General features: G+C 58.4%; 2 protein-coding genes across 5 annotated transcripts; one reads left to right on the plus strand and one right to left on the minus strand.

Moving 5' to 3' along the window:
- Positions 1-1093: 1093 nt before the first annotated feature.
- Positions 1094-7196, plus strand: HSP90AB1 (heat shock protein 90 alpha family class B member 1). 4 transcript variants are annotated; one of them, XR_015183370.1, is made up of 11 exons: positions 1094-1285; positions 1472-1678; positions 1925-2084; positions 2336-2469; positions 2967-3284; positions 3768-3933; positions 4150-4340; positions 4623-4770; positions 5015-5283; positions 5398-5463; positions 5722-5752. XR_015183370.1 is itself a non-coding variant. In XM_009951556.2 (11 exons), exons 1-11 carry the CDS (start codon positions 1136-1138, stop codon positions 6716-6718), a joined length of 2187 nt encoding a protein of 728 aa, XP_009949858.1. In that variant the 5' UTR covers positions 1094-1135; the 3' UTR covers positions 6719-7196. The 4 variants fall into 4 exon arrangements, 3 of the variants coding, with proteins under 3 accessions (XP_009949858.1, XP_009949859.1, XP_009949860.1); XM_009951556.2 differs by lacking the exon at positions 5398-5463 and adding an exon at positions 6609-7196 and having other exon boundaries at positions 5722-6055; XM_009951557.2 differs by lacking the exon at positions 5398-5463 and adding an exon at positions 6609-7196 and having other exon boundaries at positions 1955-2084; positions 5722-6055.
- Positions 7197-10223: 3027 nt separating this feature from the next.
- On the minus strand, positions 10224-13050 carry SLC35B2 (solute carrier family 35 member B2). Its single transcript, XM_009951559.2, has 3 exons — positions 12894-13050; positions 12407-12567; positions 10224-11162 (listed from the first exon to the last, which is right to left on the minus strand). Exons 1-3 carry the CDS (start codon positions 13048-13050, stop codon positions 10224-10226), a joined length of 1257 nt encoding a protein of 418 aa, XP_009949861.2.
- Between the last annotated feature and the right edge of the window lie 819 nt (positions 13051-13869).

Consider the following 13869-nt stretch of genomic DNA (forward strand, 5'->3'; position numbering starts at 1 on the left):
TGACTCCGTCACCCTGCCAGCGGCCTTCCAGCCCCCACATCACCCCTGGGTACCACCTCTGCAGCACCCCCGGGGCACTAATAAGGCAAAAGCTGTGAGGCCCGGATCCCCCTCATGCCTCCCCCGCCTTCCTTTGCCTGCCCACAGGCCCAACAGGGAGGATAAGGCCTGAGGGTTGGGTTTTTTTCATTTTATTATTGCCCTTAAGACATTCAAAATAACAAACACCAAGGTTTCAATGGGGAAAACGGGCCTGCTTTGCTCTCGGACCCTGACACGACCCCCTCCGGCCTCCCCCTCCGGAGCCAGGCCCCTCCATCTTGGCCCCTCCTCAACCCCAAAGCCCCATGGTGACACCCCCCCCGCCTCAGGACGCCACAGCTACACGGCTCTGGGCCTCAGGGGAAGCCCCCAGCACGGAGCTGGGACACCAGGGAGGGGGCTCGGTGGATCCCCCCTTCGCCGCCCACGCCCGGAGGGAACCGCCCGCTCCCCCTGAGGGAGGACCGCAGTACTGCTGTTTCCCCCTCGCCGCTGTGCTCTTCCGCGGCCGGTCGCGGGAAGTAGTCCCTCGGCCGGGGGGTCCCCGCCGTCCTTCGCCGCGGCGCTCGGAGGGCCGCCGGCCCTCCGAGCGCCGCGGCGAAGGACGGCGGGGAGCCCCCGGCCGGGAGCTGTCCCGGTAGCGGCATGGAGCTGAAGGCTGCGCTCCCACCTCCACCATGTCCGCCGCCGTTAAAACGGCAACGTCAGTGGTCCCCACACAGCGTCGCGCCGCGGCGGCCGGCGTGGCGAGAAGCAGCGGAGCCGGCTCGTCGAGGGAGCAGACGGGGTAAACGCGGAGGATATAACAGACAAGGGCGGCAGGAAGGTGTGTTCATGAGGGTGGGGAGGAGCAGCATGTTGCGGCGGGAAACGTAGCCGTTTTAAGGCGGAAGGAGACGGCGGGCGGTGAGTCCGCCCCCCCCCCCCCCCCCCCCCGTGCCTATAAAAGGCGGCCGGCGGCGGGGCTCGGGTCTTTTGCCGGTGCGTCCCTCCCAGCGCGGTGAGGACCCTGCGGCGGGTTGGGCCTGGTGCCCCCGTGGGTTCCCACCCCTGCACCCACCCCGGCGTTTAACGGCCTGTGGTTGCCTTGCAGATGCCTGAGGAAGTGCGGCCTGAGGAGGAGGAGGATGCGGAGACCTTCGCCTTCCAGGCGGAGATCGCCCAGCTCATGTCTCTCATCATCAACACCTTCTACTCCAACAAGGAGATCTTCCTACGGGAGCTCATCTCCAACGCCTCCGATGTGAGCCCGGGCCCTGCTTTCCCCCTATCCCTGAGGGGGGAGGTCTGCTTCCTCTGCTGGGGGGGGCCTGGTGTCCCACCGGGGGTGCCCAGGGAGAGGCTGGTGGCTGGGAGGCTTGTGCCGGGGGGGAAGGAGGTGGCTGTTGGGGAGGCAGGCTGTGGTGAGCATCCTCCTTCTCTCCCCTAGGCGCTGGATAAGATCCGCTATGAGAGCCTGACGGACCCTTCGAAGCTCGACAGCGGTAAGGACCTCAAGATTGACATAGTCCCCAACCCCCGGGACCGTACGCTCACCCTCGTGGACACTGGCATTGGGATGACAAAAGCTGACCTCATCAACAACCTGGGCACGATTGCCAAATCCGGTACCAAAGCCTTCATGGAAGCCCTGCAGGTGGGTCGCCTTTGGCTGCATGGGTTCCCTAGGGCCATAGGCTTTCACTGGGCTACAACCCCAGCCTTGCTGCCTTTTGCTGTGGGACCTGTTGCCCTTCCTCACCTTTCCAGCAGCAGGGAGGAGCTGGCCGTGCGCTGGCACTTGTCTCTCTGTGCCTGCTGACCCCGTTCTTTGCTGCTGTGAATTAGTTGCAGACATCTCCTGTCTCTTCGCTGGTCTATCAGTCTTTACTTGCTTTCACAGGCTGGCGCCGACATCTCCATGATTGGGCAGTTCGGTGTGGGCTTCTATTCTGCCTATTTAGTGGCTGAGAAAGTGGTGGTCGTTACCAAACACAACGATGACGAGCAGTATGCTTGGGAGTCATCAGCTGGGGGCTCCTTCACGGTCCGAACGGACCACGGTAAGTATTGTACAAAACCCCAAGCCTGTTTCTTTGCTAGAAGCACCCCTTTTCCTGGTGCTCCCTAGAGCTGTGCTGTGTTGTCAGTCAAGCACCTCTTTTCCTGGTGCTTCCTAGAGCTGTGCTGCATGGTCAGTCATGCTTGATGTTAGGTGTCAAGGAGTGTTTAGGCTCAAGGAGCTGGTCCCACTTGCTCTCTGCCCTTTAACACTCTGCCCTGAGGTGCCGATGCTTCTCTCTCCACACCGTAGGTGAGCCCATTGGACGGGGTACCAAAGTGATCCTGTATTTGAAGGAGGACCAGACGGAGTACTTGGAGGAGCGGCGTGTCAAAGAGGTGGTGAAGAAGCACTCCCAGTTCATTGGCTACCCCATCACGCTCTATGTACGTAAGGGAAGGACTGCGGGGACCCACTGGAAAGCTGGAGGCAGGGGTGGGTGGTGTTGGGAGCAGGAGCCCAGAAAAGGGCAGAGCATGGCCTCTTCTGTTCCCTTCTTTAGTTGCTGGGCACTGAGCAATGGTGCTCCCAGTTTCTGTGGCTGGATGTGATCTGAGGCTGGGGTCTTATTGGAGGTGATGGCGGTGGGTATCCAGCCCTGCTTTTGGCCTTTGGTCTGCTCTTTTGGCCTTTGGAGGTCCTCTAAACCAGCCATGGAGGAAAGAGGGTTTCCTGCCCCTTGCCTCGTCTTCTCAGACACAGCTTTTGGTTGCATGAGCTGTGGGAGGGAGTCTGAGGGCTGGTTTCAGGAGAAACACCCTGGTTCTAAGTGCTGCATTTGTCAGGTCTTGGAGGACACAGTTTTTCTCATCTGGAGCAAAAGGATTCCTGGTAACAGTTGCTCGGGGCTAAACCTGACTCCTGCTTGTCCTTTTCTCTACAGCTGGAGAAGGAGCGTGAGAAAGAGATCAGTGATGATGAGGCAGAGGAGGAGAAGGGTGAAAAGGAAGAGGAAGAGTCAGCATCCAAAGATGAGGAGAAGCCCAAAATCGAGGATGTGGGCTCGGATGAGGATGAGGAGGAAGGAGACAAAGGCAAGAAGAAAAAGACCAAGAAAATCAAGGAGAAATATATTGACCAGGAGGAGCTGAACAAGACCAAGCCTATTTGGACCCGCAACCCTGACGACATCACCCAGGAGGAGTATGGCGAGTTCTACAAAAGCCTCACCAACGACTGGGAGGACCACCTGGCTGTCAAGGTGAGTGCTGGGCCACCCTGGCTTCCAGGGAGAGACAGAGAGGGCCTCTTTCCAGCCCATACCCAGAGCCACCACGTGGTTGTGCCTCAGTGGGACTGAGGGCTCCTGGGCCACTTGGTGGTGCCTCAGCCTGCCCTGCCACTGCCATGCAGGCGGAGGGGTTGGCAGTGCCAGCCTAGAAGCGGGACAGGAGGGTTGCTGTTCCGCAGAGAAGCACGACTCCTCTGTCCAGGCCTGCTGGATGCCAGAGATCCCTGGCACAGAGTGGTCTGAGGAGGGGGAAACGCAGCCTGCTGGGGTGCTAGAGACGCTGCTGTGCCCCCCTGCCAGCCCCACCGCTGAGGACGGGCAGTTCAGCCGGCCTGCAGCAGGCCCTGGGGGGGGGGAAGGGGTGGAAGGGAAAGCCCCCTGGCAGCTGTTTTTCGTGCTGAGGGGTGGAAGGGAAAGCCCCCTGGCAGCTGTTTTTCCTTGCTGGCTCTGCAGCACTTTTCCGTGGAAGGGCAGCTGGAGTTCAGGGCCTTGCTCTTCATCCCGCGCCGTGCCCCTTTTGACCTCTTTGAGAACAAGAAGAAGAAGAACAACATTAAGCTGTATGTGAGGCGTGTCTTCATCATGGACAGCTGTGACGAGCTCATCCCTGAGTACCTAAGTAAGAGCCCCCCCTGCCTCAGCCTCCCACTGTAGTGCTGGGGACACCCCCCCACACCCCACACCCCCCCGCCTGGGGCGCTGCTCCCAGTACAAAGGAGCTGGATGAGGCACTTAGCTGGTGTGGGCGCACAGCAGTCAGTGTCTTGGCACTTCTCCTCCTGTGATGAAGCTCAGAGCTCTTCACCCGATTCCTGTTTTCCTTTCCCCTACTCAGACTTCATCCGGGGGGTGGTGGACTCGGAGGACCTGCCCCTGAACATCTCTCGTGAGATGCTCCAGCAGAGCAAGATCCTGAAGGTGATTCGCAAAAACATTGTGAAGAAATGCTTGGAGCTCTTCTCTGAGCTGGCAGAGGACAAAGAGAACTACAAGAAATTTTACGAGGCCTTTTCCAAGAATCTGAAGGTGAGCTGGGCGCCCTGCACCTGGAGGAGGGAGGGGCCCATGACCCATCTGCCTGAGGAGCAATCTTGTCCTTGTGCCATGTCTTCTCTGCATGGGTGTGTGGATAGAAGGGGTCTCCAGTGTGCCCCAGAGAGCCTTTGTGGGCAGCTGGCCCCCTCTGGCTGCCCTAGAACCAACAGTCAAATGATCAGGGGTGGGCAGAGATGGCTGTGCCTCAGGGGTGGTGACCAAGGTGCATGCAAGTCCCACCCTGGAGGCTTCATGCGTCTCCTCTGCCCCCAGCTGGGCATCCACGAGGACTCGACCAACCGAAAGCGCCTTTCGGAGCTGCTGCGTTACCACACGTCCCAGTCGGGCGACGAGGTGACCTCGCTTTCGGAGTACGTGTCCCGTATGAAGGAGACCCAGAAGAGCATCTACTACATCACAGGTGAGCCAGAGCTCCTCCCTGCCCCGGGGAGGTGGGTTACCTGCCTACCAGCCTGAATGAAAGCTGATTTTTCCAGGTAGGTCCTGCTGCCTTCAGCAGGTCCTCCCTGCTGAATCACAGACCGCCAGGCCTAGAGCCCCTCGCACCCCTGTGCTCGGGGTTCTGAGTGACTGGTGCTGTTTATCCCGCTGTAAACCAGCTCTTGCATCTGGGTGACCTCTCTCATTTCTAACCCCCCCCCCAGGGGAGAGTAAGGAGCAGGTTGCCAACTCGGCCTTTGTGGAGCGCGTGCGGAAGCGTGGCTTCGAGGTGGTGTACATGACGGAGCCCATTGACGAGTACTGCGTCCAGCAGCTCAAGGAGTTCGATGGCAAGACCCTGGTATCGGTCACTAAAGAGGGGCTGGAGCTGCCCGAGGATGAGGAGGAGAAGAAGAAGATGGAGGAGAGCAAGGCCAAGTTGGAGACTCTCTGCAAACTCATGAAGGAGATCCTGGACAAGAAAGTGGAGAAGGTGAGGTGGGCAGGGAGCTCAGCCCTGGGCTGGAGGGAGGAGGGCTGTGCCCTCCGGGATGCAGGCAAGAGCCTCAGCTCAATGCGTGCCTCTCCTCTACCTCATCTCCTGCAGAGGAGCCACTAAAGGAGACTGGAGGTCCCAGCATGCACCATCTCGCTCTAAGCAGCCAGGCTGCAGGTGAGGGGCACTGACCCAAAAACGTGCATGGATGGGAGAGGGTAAGTGTGGGCAACACGCAGCGGGCGCTGAAGGTGCTGGCTTGAGCTCTCCGAACTAGTCTGTGCAGCAGTCCTGGAGCTGCTTGGAGGATCTCTGCTTGCTTTGGGGTGTCCCCCAGCTGCACCTGGGGCAAAGACCTGGGGTGTCGTGGGTGCTGTGGCTGGGCCCAGGCCATAGCGGGGACCTTGTTCAGTTAACCCTTGGCTGCATCGGCAGGTGACTGTCTCAAACCGGTTGGTGTCCTCTCCCTGCTGCATCGTCACCAGCACCTACGGTTGGACAGCCAACATGGAGCGCATCATGAAGGCTCAGGCGCTGCGGGACAACTCCACCATGGGCTATATGATGGCCAAGAAGCACCTGGAGATCAACCCTGACCACCCAATTGTGGAAACCCTCCGCCAGAAGGCCGAGGCTGACAAGAATGACAAAGCTGTCAAAGACCTGGTGGTGCTACTCTTTGAGACTGCTCTGCTGTCCTCTGGCTTCTCCCTGGAAGATCCCCAGACCCACTCCAACCGCATCTACAGGATGATCAAACTGGGGCTCGGTAGGTGTCCTTGGAGCTTCTCGGGCCTGGAGCAGGTCCTGAAAGTGGGTTAGCTGGTCAGGCTAGTGTGTAACTGTCCCTCCCTCCCAGGGGGGAGGCCAGTAGGTGAGCCATGCTGGTGTGATGTGCAGAACTGGCTGTGCACATGAGGTGGCTAGGGGCAGGTGGAAACCTCGAACGAGGTACTTTGGGAGGGCTCAGGGCTCTGAGTGGACTGTCCTGTCCACCACGAGGCCAGGAACCACCACCAGGCTGCTCAGATGACAAGGTGAGGCTGCTTTTTGGGGTTTTTTTTTTCATCAGAGTGAATGTCAGCAGTCTGTCACGGGAGATGTGACCCCTCTGGTGAAACAGCTTGGGCTTGCACCCAACTCTTTTTCTCCAAATTGGCTGTTTAGCTAAAAATGGGAGGTGCTGCAGCTTGGCATAACTGCTGGATGCTAATAGCCCTCAGGCTGCGGGCAGGAGTTAGCCTTTGCTCTGGGAGAGGCTGTACCCCTGGGATCGGGTGGCACTGGGAAGCCTCATCTCTTCCCTTCCTTCTCTCTCCCAGGCATTGATGAAGAGGAGGTGACTGCAGAGGAGCCCAGTGCAGCTGTCCCTGATGAAATCCCCCCTCTGGAGGGAGATGAAGATGCATCCCGCATGGAAGAGGTAGACTAAAGTTGAAGGAAGCCTCTTCCCTCCCCTGCCAGGCTGCTGCCCCGTATCATGTCCGCTCCCACCAGCTGCTACTGACTCCTTGGTGGTGTCTGTTTATTTTTTTTTGGATTTGCTTGGTTGGGGTTGTGTTTGGGCAGGGTTGCAGGAGGGCATGCGTCCCTGTTTGTCAGTAGTGAGTGATTCAGGCAGCCCGAGGGCTGTCTGTTCTGTGTCTTTCTGCTTGTGTAGGAACAGCAGGTGGGGGGTGGAGGCATCTGGCTTCCCCTTCTCTCCCCTCCACGGGGTCTCCCACGTTCCCAGTAGGCATCAACCACTGCCCTGGTTCCATCAGGGTGGGAGAGCCCTTCCTCTGAGCTGCTGCATATAGTGAACCCTCAGGGTGTAGGATATTGTCATTTGGTTGGCTTAGGATTTTTTTGTTGTTGGATTATTTTTCTGTTGTGTTGTTCTACTGGAATTAAAGTATGGAAGAACGTGATTGACGTGGTGGGGGGTCCCTTGTATTTCACGCCTACCCTAGGGAGGAAAGGGTCTCGGCCTGTGCCTGGGCTGGTGGTCAGAGCCCTGCTTTAGGTGATCTCTGCCCTGTCTCTCCTCAGGCACCATGAAGTGGGGTGGGAGAAACGTGGGACCTGCTGTCCAGGTGGTGTCACCCCCAACTGGCAGGAGTTCTGCCTGCTCCCCAAAGCCTGGGAAGAAACCTTTCCACCCCTGTCTGCTGGGCAAGCTGCGCCAGGAGCTGAGCCTGCACTGCTGGGGGGGTCTGACCTGCCTCCCTGTGGGCAGGAGCCATCTGCCTGTCCCCTTGCAGGGCAGAGCGAGGGTGCAGCGACAGCTCAGAGCTGACTGTCCTCGAGCTGCCTCTCTTCACCTCTTTGTGCTCTAGGCTCCTCCATTCCTCCCACCTCCAGCCTGTCCTTTCTGACCTTCTGCACCCCCTCGGGGGGGGGTGTTTCAGCAGTATCTGGCCACCCCCTGGCTTTGCCTGCATCCCAGGCCATGAAGCCTGGGGTGTCACCTCCGATTCCTCTGCCCCTCGCATGCCCCACGAGCGGGGGTTTGTCCCCCTCGGCCACAATAGCCCCTGGGGTTTGTCAGGGAAAAGTGACACCAACATCAAGTTCCTTTGCTGGCTGCTTGCCCGCAACCACAGGCACCAGAGGGAGCTTTAGCCAGGCTCCATCTTCCACAGGGAGGGAGGGAGGAGGCAGATCCTGCTGGAGTCCCTTGCTGCACACCAAGGCACTGTGGGGAGCTGTTGGGGTGCAGGCTGCTGGAGCTGAGCTAGCAAATGCCTGCAGGGTGGTTTTCTTTCCCTGAGACAGGAGGAAAAAAAAATGGTTTAAAAGTAAGATTCCTCTCTGGACAGGAAGGTTTTGCCAAATAATGAACTTAAAGTGTTTTAGGTTGGTTTTTTTTTTTTTTTTTCCCATTAAATCTACATTTAAATTAGAAAAGGTATCCCATTCCCTACCTGGCAGACAACCTATTTTTTTCTAACCAAATTAAAAAAAATCCTGTTCCTTTTCCAGTCTGTCAGCAGGTGGTGGGGGCAGCCACTTGGGGGAATTTGTAGGGGCAGGACGAAGAGCTGTGAGGCTGGCTGCACAGGCACTTTGAAGAGCTTGGAGCTGGGAAAAGGGCAGAGGTGCAACTGTTGGGAGAGCCGAGTGCTCTGAAGCGTGGGGCTGTGCTCAGCACCAGCTCTGTTATCCCTGCTGGCTCGGCTAACTCAGCACTGGGATCAGCAGCTCCTGGCCCTGGTCTCCTGTTTGTCTCGTAGCCCTCAGCGTGACGAGGTTGCCGAGGCCTACAGGCAAGGATTTTCACCAGAGGGATGTACCATCCACACCCCAAGCCTCCCCTGGCTCTGGTGTGGGGCCTGTGGAGGTCGTGTCGGCACAGAGGCACCCCACACAGGGTGGGTTCCTCCAGGGCCTTGCTCCAGCGCTGGTGTCCTTGGCTGGCCAGGTGCTCAGCAGGCCTCTGCACCATCTCCTTTAGCTACACCCCCTGGTGCACCACCCAGGGAACCCAGGAACCTAACCAGAAGCGGGCTAACAGCTCCTCCACCAGCATAAACCTGGCTCTGCTCCCCAGTCACGTGTGCGAGGATCTTGGGTCAGGCCTCGGGAACTTTGGGTCCAGCCCTGGCTGATACCTGCCTGGGCAAATGCAGAGGCACCTGTGGCCAGAAAGGCAAGACAGGGAGGGTTGGGAAGTCTCTCCCCTCCTTCCAGGTACATGGAAAAAATAATTAAAAATAACATTTAACCCCAGGGCACTATATGCAGCATATTTTTAATTTAATAAAATAAAGAGAGAAAAAAAGTTGCCTCTCAAAAGTACCAAAACCTGCTGGCTTGTCAGTCAGGTTGTGTTGAGGAGAAAAGGGTTAACCAGTAAAACCCAGGCTTCTGGGGAAAAGCAGCTTCCACTGCTCCATCCCCTGCTGCCTGGCGAGCAGGCGCCCACTCGCTCCATCCCCCTGCTGCCCGTGGAGCAGGAACAAGGCACCACCAGCAGGCTCTGCTCCACCCTCCAGGCACAGTGGGGGGCTCTGGCCAGGCCCCAGGAAAGCCGTGGCCAATGCCTCCAGTCGGCAGGAAGAAGAGGGGCTATTTGTGCTTCTCTGAATGGCAACTGCAAAGCCCAGAAACTGAGACAACCCCCCGCCCAGGCGACGCTGGGGCTTTCTGGGCAGCGCAGCCTTTGGCCTGTAACAGCAGCGGCTGTAACTAAAAAGCAACCTAGAACAACTCAGCAAGCCTCGGGAACGGTACTGGCCAGCCTCAGTCTGCATAAAAATCAGTCTGGGCCAAGGGGAGGGGAGGAAAGTGTCTCTGAGCAGGGGTAAGGAACGGATAAAACCAAACGGGGAGGTACTGGGTTTCACTGCGGAGTGCCCTTCTGGAGCAAGACCCCACGCCTGGGGTAGGACAGGCTTGGAGTCCTTCCCTTTGACATGCCTGTCCTACCTGAAGCACCTCCTGGGAGGGAGGCTGGAGAGCTCCTCCTCGTGGGACAGACTCAGCTGGGGACTTGCCTCCCATGGAAGTGTTTCGGCAAACCAAGCTAGTGTTTTGTTTGCCCTTTCCTCCTGCTGAGCTCTGGAGTAGTGACAGAGATGGAGAAACGTTAGCCAGAGGCAAGACGGTGTCAGGGAAAAGAGGCTCCCTCAGTGACTTTGTAGAGAAGCCACAAGACAAAGGTGGGGCAGGAGTACCAGCAGCCCCATGCTGGTTTTCCCCCCAGGCCCGTGCCTCGGCTGGAAGTCTTTGACCCATTAAGGCAAACAGAAAGGTTTGGAGCTGTGGCAGCCTGGGAGCATTCCCTGGGCTTGTTCCAGCCCTTTCCCCAGGAAAAGCAGGTGGAACAGTCAGTCACTGGTCCAGCCTATCCATACCCCACCCTGCTCCTCAGTGTGTTCTGAGAAATCAAGCAAGGACCCCCGAGCGGAGGCAGGACAGCAGGCATGGGCTCAAATGCCCCGGCCCCCAGCTCCTTAGACCTTTTGTACGGGGGTCTCGCCTGGTGGGAGCTTCTTACTGCGCTTCTTCATGCGGCTGCGGGCGTAGACGCGGAGGAAGAGGGCCACGAAGACCACCGCTACGCCCAGCCCACCCACCACCGTGACGGTGTGCCCGTAGATGAGGCAGGAGAGGAGGATGGCGAAGGCCTGGCGGAGCGTCATGATGATGGTGAAGACGGCTGCCCCGAACTGGTTGATGGTGTAGAAGATGAAGAGCTGGCCGCAGGCCGAGCACACCGAGAGCAGCACGGCGTGGGCCGTGAACTCCGAGTGGCGGGCCATGAAGCGTACCGACTCCAGCAAGGCACCCTGCTCCAGGAGCGAGCCCACCGTGAAGAGGCAGGAGAAGACGTTGACACCGAACATCATCTGCACGGGAGACATCTTGTAGGTGAAGAGGGCGTCCTGCCAGTTGGAGGTGAAGCTGTCAAAGAGGATGTAGCCGGCCAGGAGGACTACGCCTGAGAAAGTGGTGACAGTGGACACGTGCCTGTTGGGAGCACTGGAGAGCAGGAACATGCTGACCCCCACGGAGATGAGGGCAGCAGTCAGGTACTCCCAGTACTCGTAACTCTTGCGCGACACCAGTTTGCCCATCATCATCACTGGGATCACTTTGGAGGCCTTGGCCAGCACTTGGGTGGGGAAGCTGATGTATTTGAGCGCCTCGTACTGGCACCAGCTGCTGAGGACGTTGGAGAGGGAGGCAAAGGAGTATTTGTACATAGGAGCCCCGTGGCGTGGCTGCTTGGTCAGGGCGCAGTAGAGCCCCGCCACCGTGAAGGCCAGGATGCGGTTCATGAACACCAGGAACTGGGAGTCCTTGAACTTCTCACCGGGGTCCGTCTCCGTGGCACCGTACGTCCTCGTCATCACCCGCTCCTGGAGGACGCCCCACGTGAGGTAGGAGGCCTGCGAAGCAGGAGCGAGCACGGGGAGAGTCAGGACCCACCATGGCAGCTGCAAGCAACCACGGGGGAAAAAAAACAGGACCCCCCCCCGCCCCCAGGAGATCCTTGCTTGTCGCAGCGTCGCCTCCTCCTCTGCACAGCAACGCCTCCCTGAGACACTGGGAGACGGGGCCACCCGCTGTCCCACGTGGTTACAGCCGGGAACATCCCATCCCAAACCAAACCCGCTCCGTTTCCAGCCTCCTCCGGGGAAGAGGAGCCCGCAGAGCAAACATCCTGGTGTAGGGCGAGCGGTTACGGTTGAACCAGACCGACAAGATCAGGGAATGTCACCGAGGGGCAGCTGCCGTTTTGGGGCCAGCTCCCTGCGGCAGGTCCTGGCAGTTTTCCCACTGTCCTCTGCATTGGGTTTTCCCGTCCAGCTCCCTAGGCCCGGTTCTTCCAATCCAAATCAATTCTAGTTTCAAACCCAACAGATGAAATTGTCCTCCAGGGATGATCACCGCTCTGGCTGTCACCACCACTACTTCTGGTGCAACGGTAACCTCACAGAAGTAACACAGACTTATATCCCCTCCTGAGAAACTGAGGCACAGAGAGATGGAAGAACTTGTTGGTGACCTGCAGCAAGTCTGAACGGGCTGGGATGGTAGGCCAGAGAGTGGGTGTCTTCTGCTGGCTGCAGGATTTGGGAGTTTTTCTATCATAATGCCCACATTTCTATCTTTAGTCCTTGCAGACTCAAAAGGCTGCCCTTCCTAATGATGCTCAGGCTATAGCTGAGGCTTAGGGAAAGTAAGATTTCCTGTTTATCTGTAGCTGAAGTCAGTATTCCTCTCCAGTACTCAAATCCAATCCATCAAGGCAGGACACCATCAGCCCCAGAAGGTAACCTAGAGGAGAGCCTGGGAGCTAAGACAGCTCCAAGCATCTGCTGCTCTGACACGAGGGCCAGAACAAGAGCAGCCCTAACAATATCTGCTGAATCACAGCATTTTCCTTATCCACGGCTGCAGAGCACTGCGATCAGACGGACAGGAGGTCCCAAGCCAGATGTGACACCAACTAAACAGCCCTTAGAGGTGACACAGCAGCTCTGGTGGACTCCCCTGGTTAAGAGGCTGTGTCCCAGCCTCCAACCCCACCCCAGTCCTTGGTGTTTGAGGAACTGATGGCCACAAACCCACTGCCCACCTCCTCCCCCCCCCCAAGTGGACTGGCCACACACACGCACAGGGCCCCTACCTGTAGACCAGCAGCGCAGAAGAGCAGCTTGAAGACCTGTCGGGCTGTAGAGGATTCTGTGGGCTCCACTCGGGGCGGCAGGGAGCCATCGTCCTGGTGCACAGACTTCACCTCGGAGCCGAACACGCATGATTTAATGACAGGGAAGCAAATGCCTCGGCCTAAACGGGGTCAGAGAGCACAGAGACAGAATTAACCACAGCCTGGGCACCGCAAGCTGCACCAGCTGGAGAGGTGAAGCCTCCCTCCTTACTGGCCTCCACGTCTGCTGGCACGAGGGCCTCGGAGAAACTCGTTTCAGGCTAGCGCCCAGGCAGCTCTGGGATGCAGCTCTGGGATGCAGCTCTGGGATGCAGCTCTGTGAGCGGCTCAAGCCTGGTCTGACACAGCAGTTTGGGGGAAACCACCCGTCAGTGCCAAACTGGGTTGACCCAGGGGGTGCGGTGAGCTCGGAGGCAGGATGGGGAAGGGAAGCTCCTGCCCTTACCCGTCTCCAGGTAATTCCTTCTCTTGAAGTACTGGATGAGGAGGAATCCCGGGACCACGATGCTCGCGTAGCCGGCAGCATTAACGAAGAATCGGAAGAGCCAGAAGTCCCCCCACGAGTCCTGCAGGGCAGGGGTGATCTCTTCGCCAGCAGCCATCGTCGGGAGGGAAGCCAGCACGAGGGGAAGGCAAGGTCTGCGGAGAGAGGCGAGAGGCAGGTGGTGGGCTAGGGGTGGGCAGCCAGCTCTGCTCTGCGTGCCTGTGCCACCCGCTGCCCGGCCGGCTCCCCACCAACACCCACACCCCACCCCAGTAATTACAGCGATGATGGCGGCACACGGAGTAGGAAAAGCCCTCGGGAGCTGAAGAGCACATGCCAAACCTTTCTGTTTGCTTCTGTTAAGGGTGTTTGCTCTGGCTTACGAACACGTGGACTTAGAAACTCGGATTTCCAGGATTGGAGAGAAGGGTTGGACACTGTTGTAACCATCAGGTTTTGGCAACGCCCTTACTCCAAATGCAAGGAGCACTTTGCGCCTCACCTTTTTTTAGGTTAAACTTTAGCACAGCTCCTAGGTGGAAAACGAAAAGGTCACTGAATGGAAAAAGCGCCTCCTGCCAACTCATGTTTCAAGCCTGTGGCCAGAGCCTTCCTCTGAGAGCAAAAGGTTCAGAGCTTTCCCCCTCCGGCCGCGCCAGGTGAGCGGAGGAGGGCTCAGGCTGCCAGACTCCCCCACCTCCCCACGCCAAGGCATTCCCCACAGCTCAGAGGAAAGCACCAGGGCTCACCCGCTTGGCAAGGCTCAGCCAGAGAGCAAGGCTGGGAAGGAACTTGCCTACCAGCTGGCCAGCTGGGATTTTACCAGGACTATCCGAGAAGGTAGAGCTGATATTCTTCGGATACAGCCCTAGGTGGTGGACTAGCCCGAATAACCCCGAAAGGAGTTTCTCCCTCCACTGCCCCCTCCCTCGCTGAG

Source organism: Leptosomus discolor, chromosome 2, assembly GCF_034619465.1.
Source record: "Leptosomus discolor isolate bLepDis1 chromosome 2, bLepDis1.hap2, whole genome shotgun sequence".
In the NCBI taxonomy this organism is placed as follows: domain Eukaryota; kingdom Metazoa; phylum Chordata; class Aves; order Leptosomiformes; family Leptosomidae; genus Leptosomus; species Leptosomus discolor.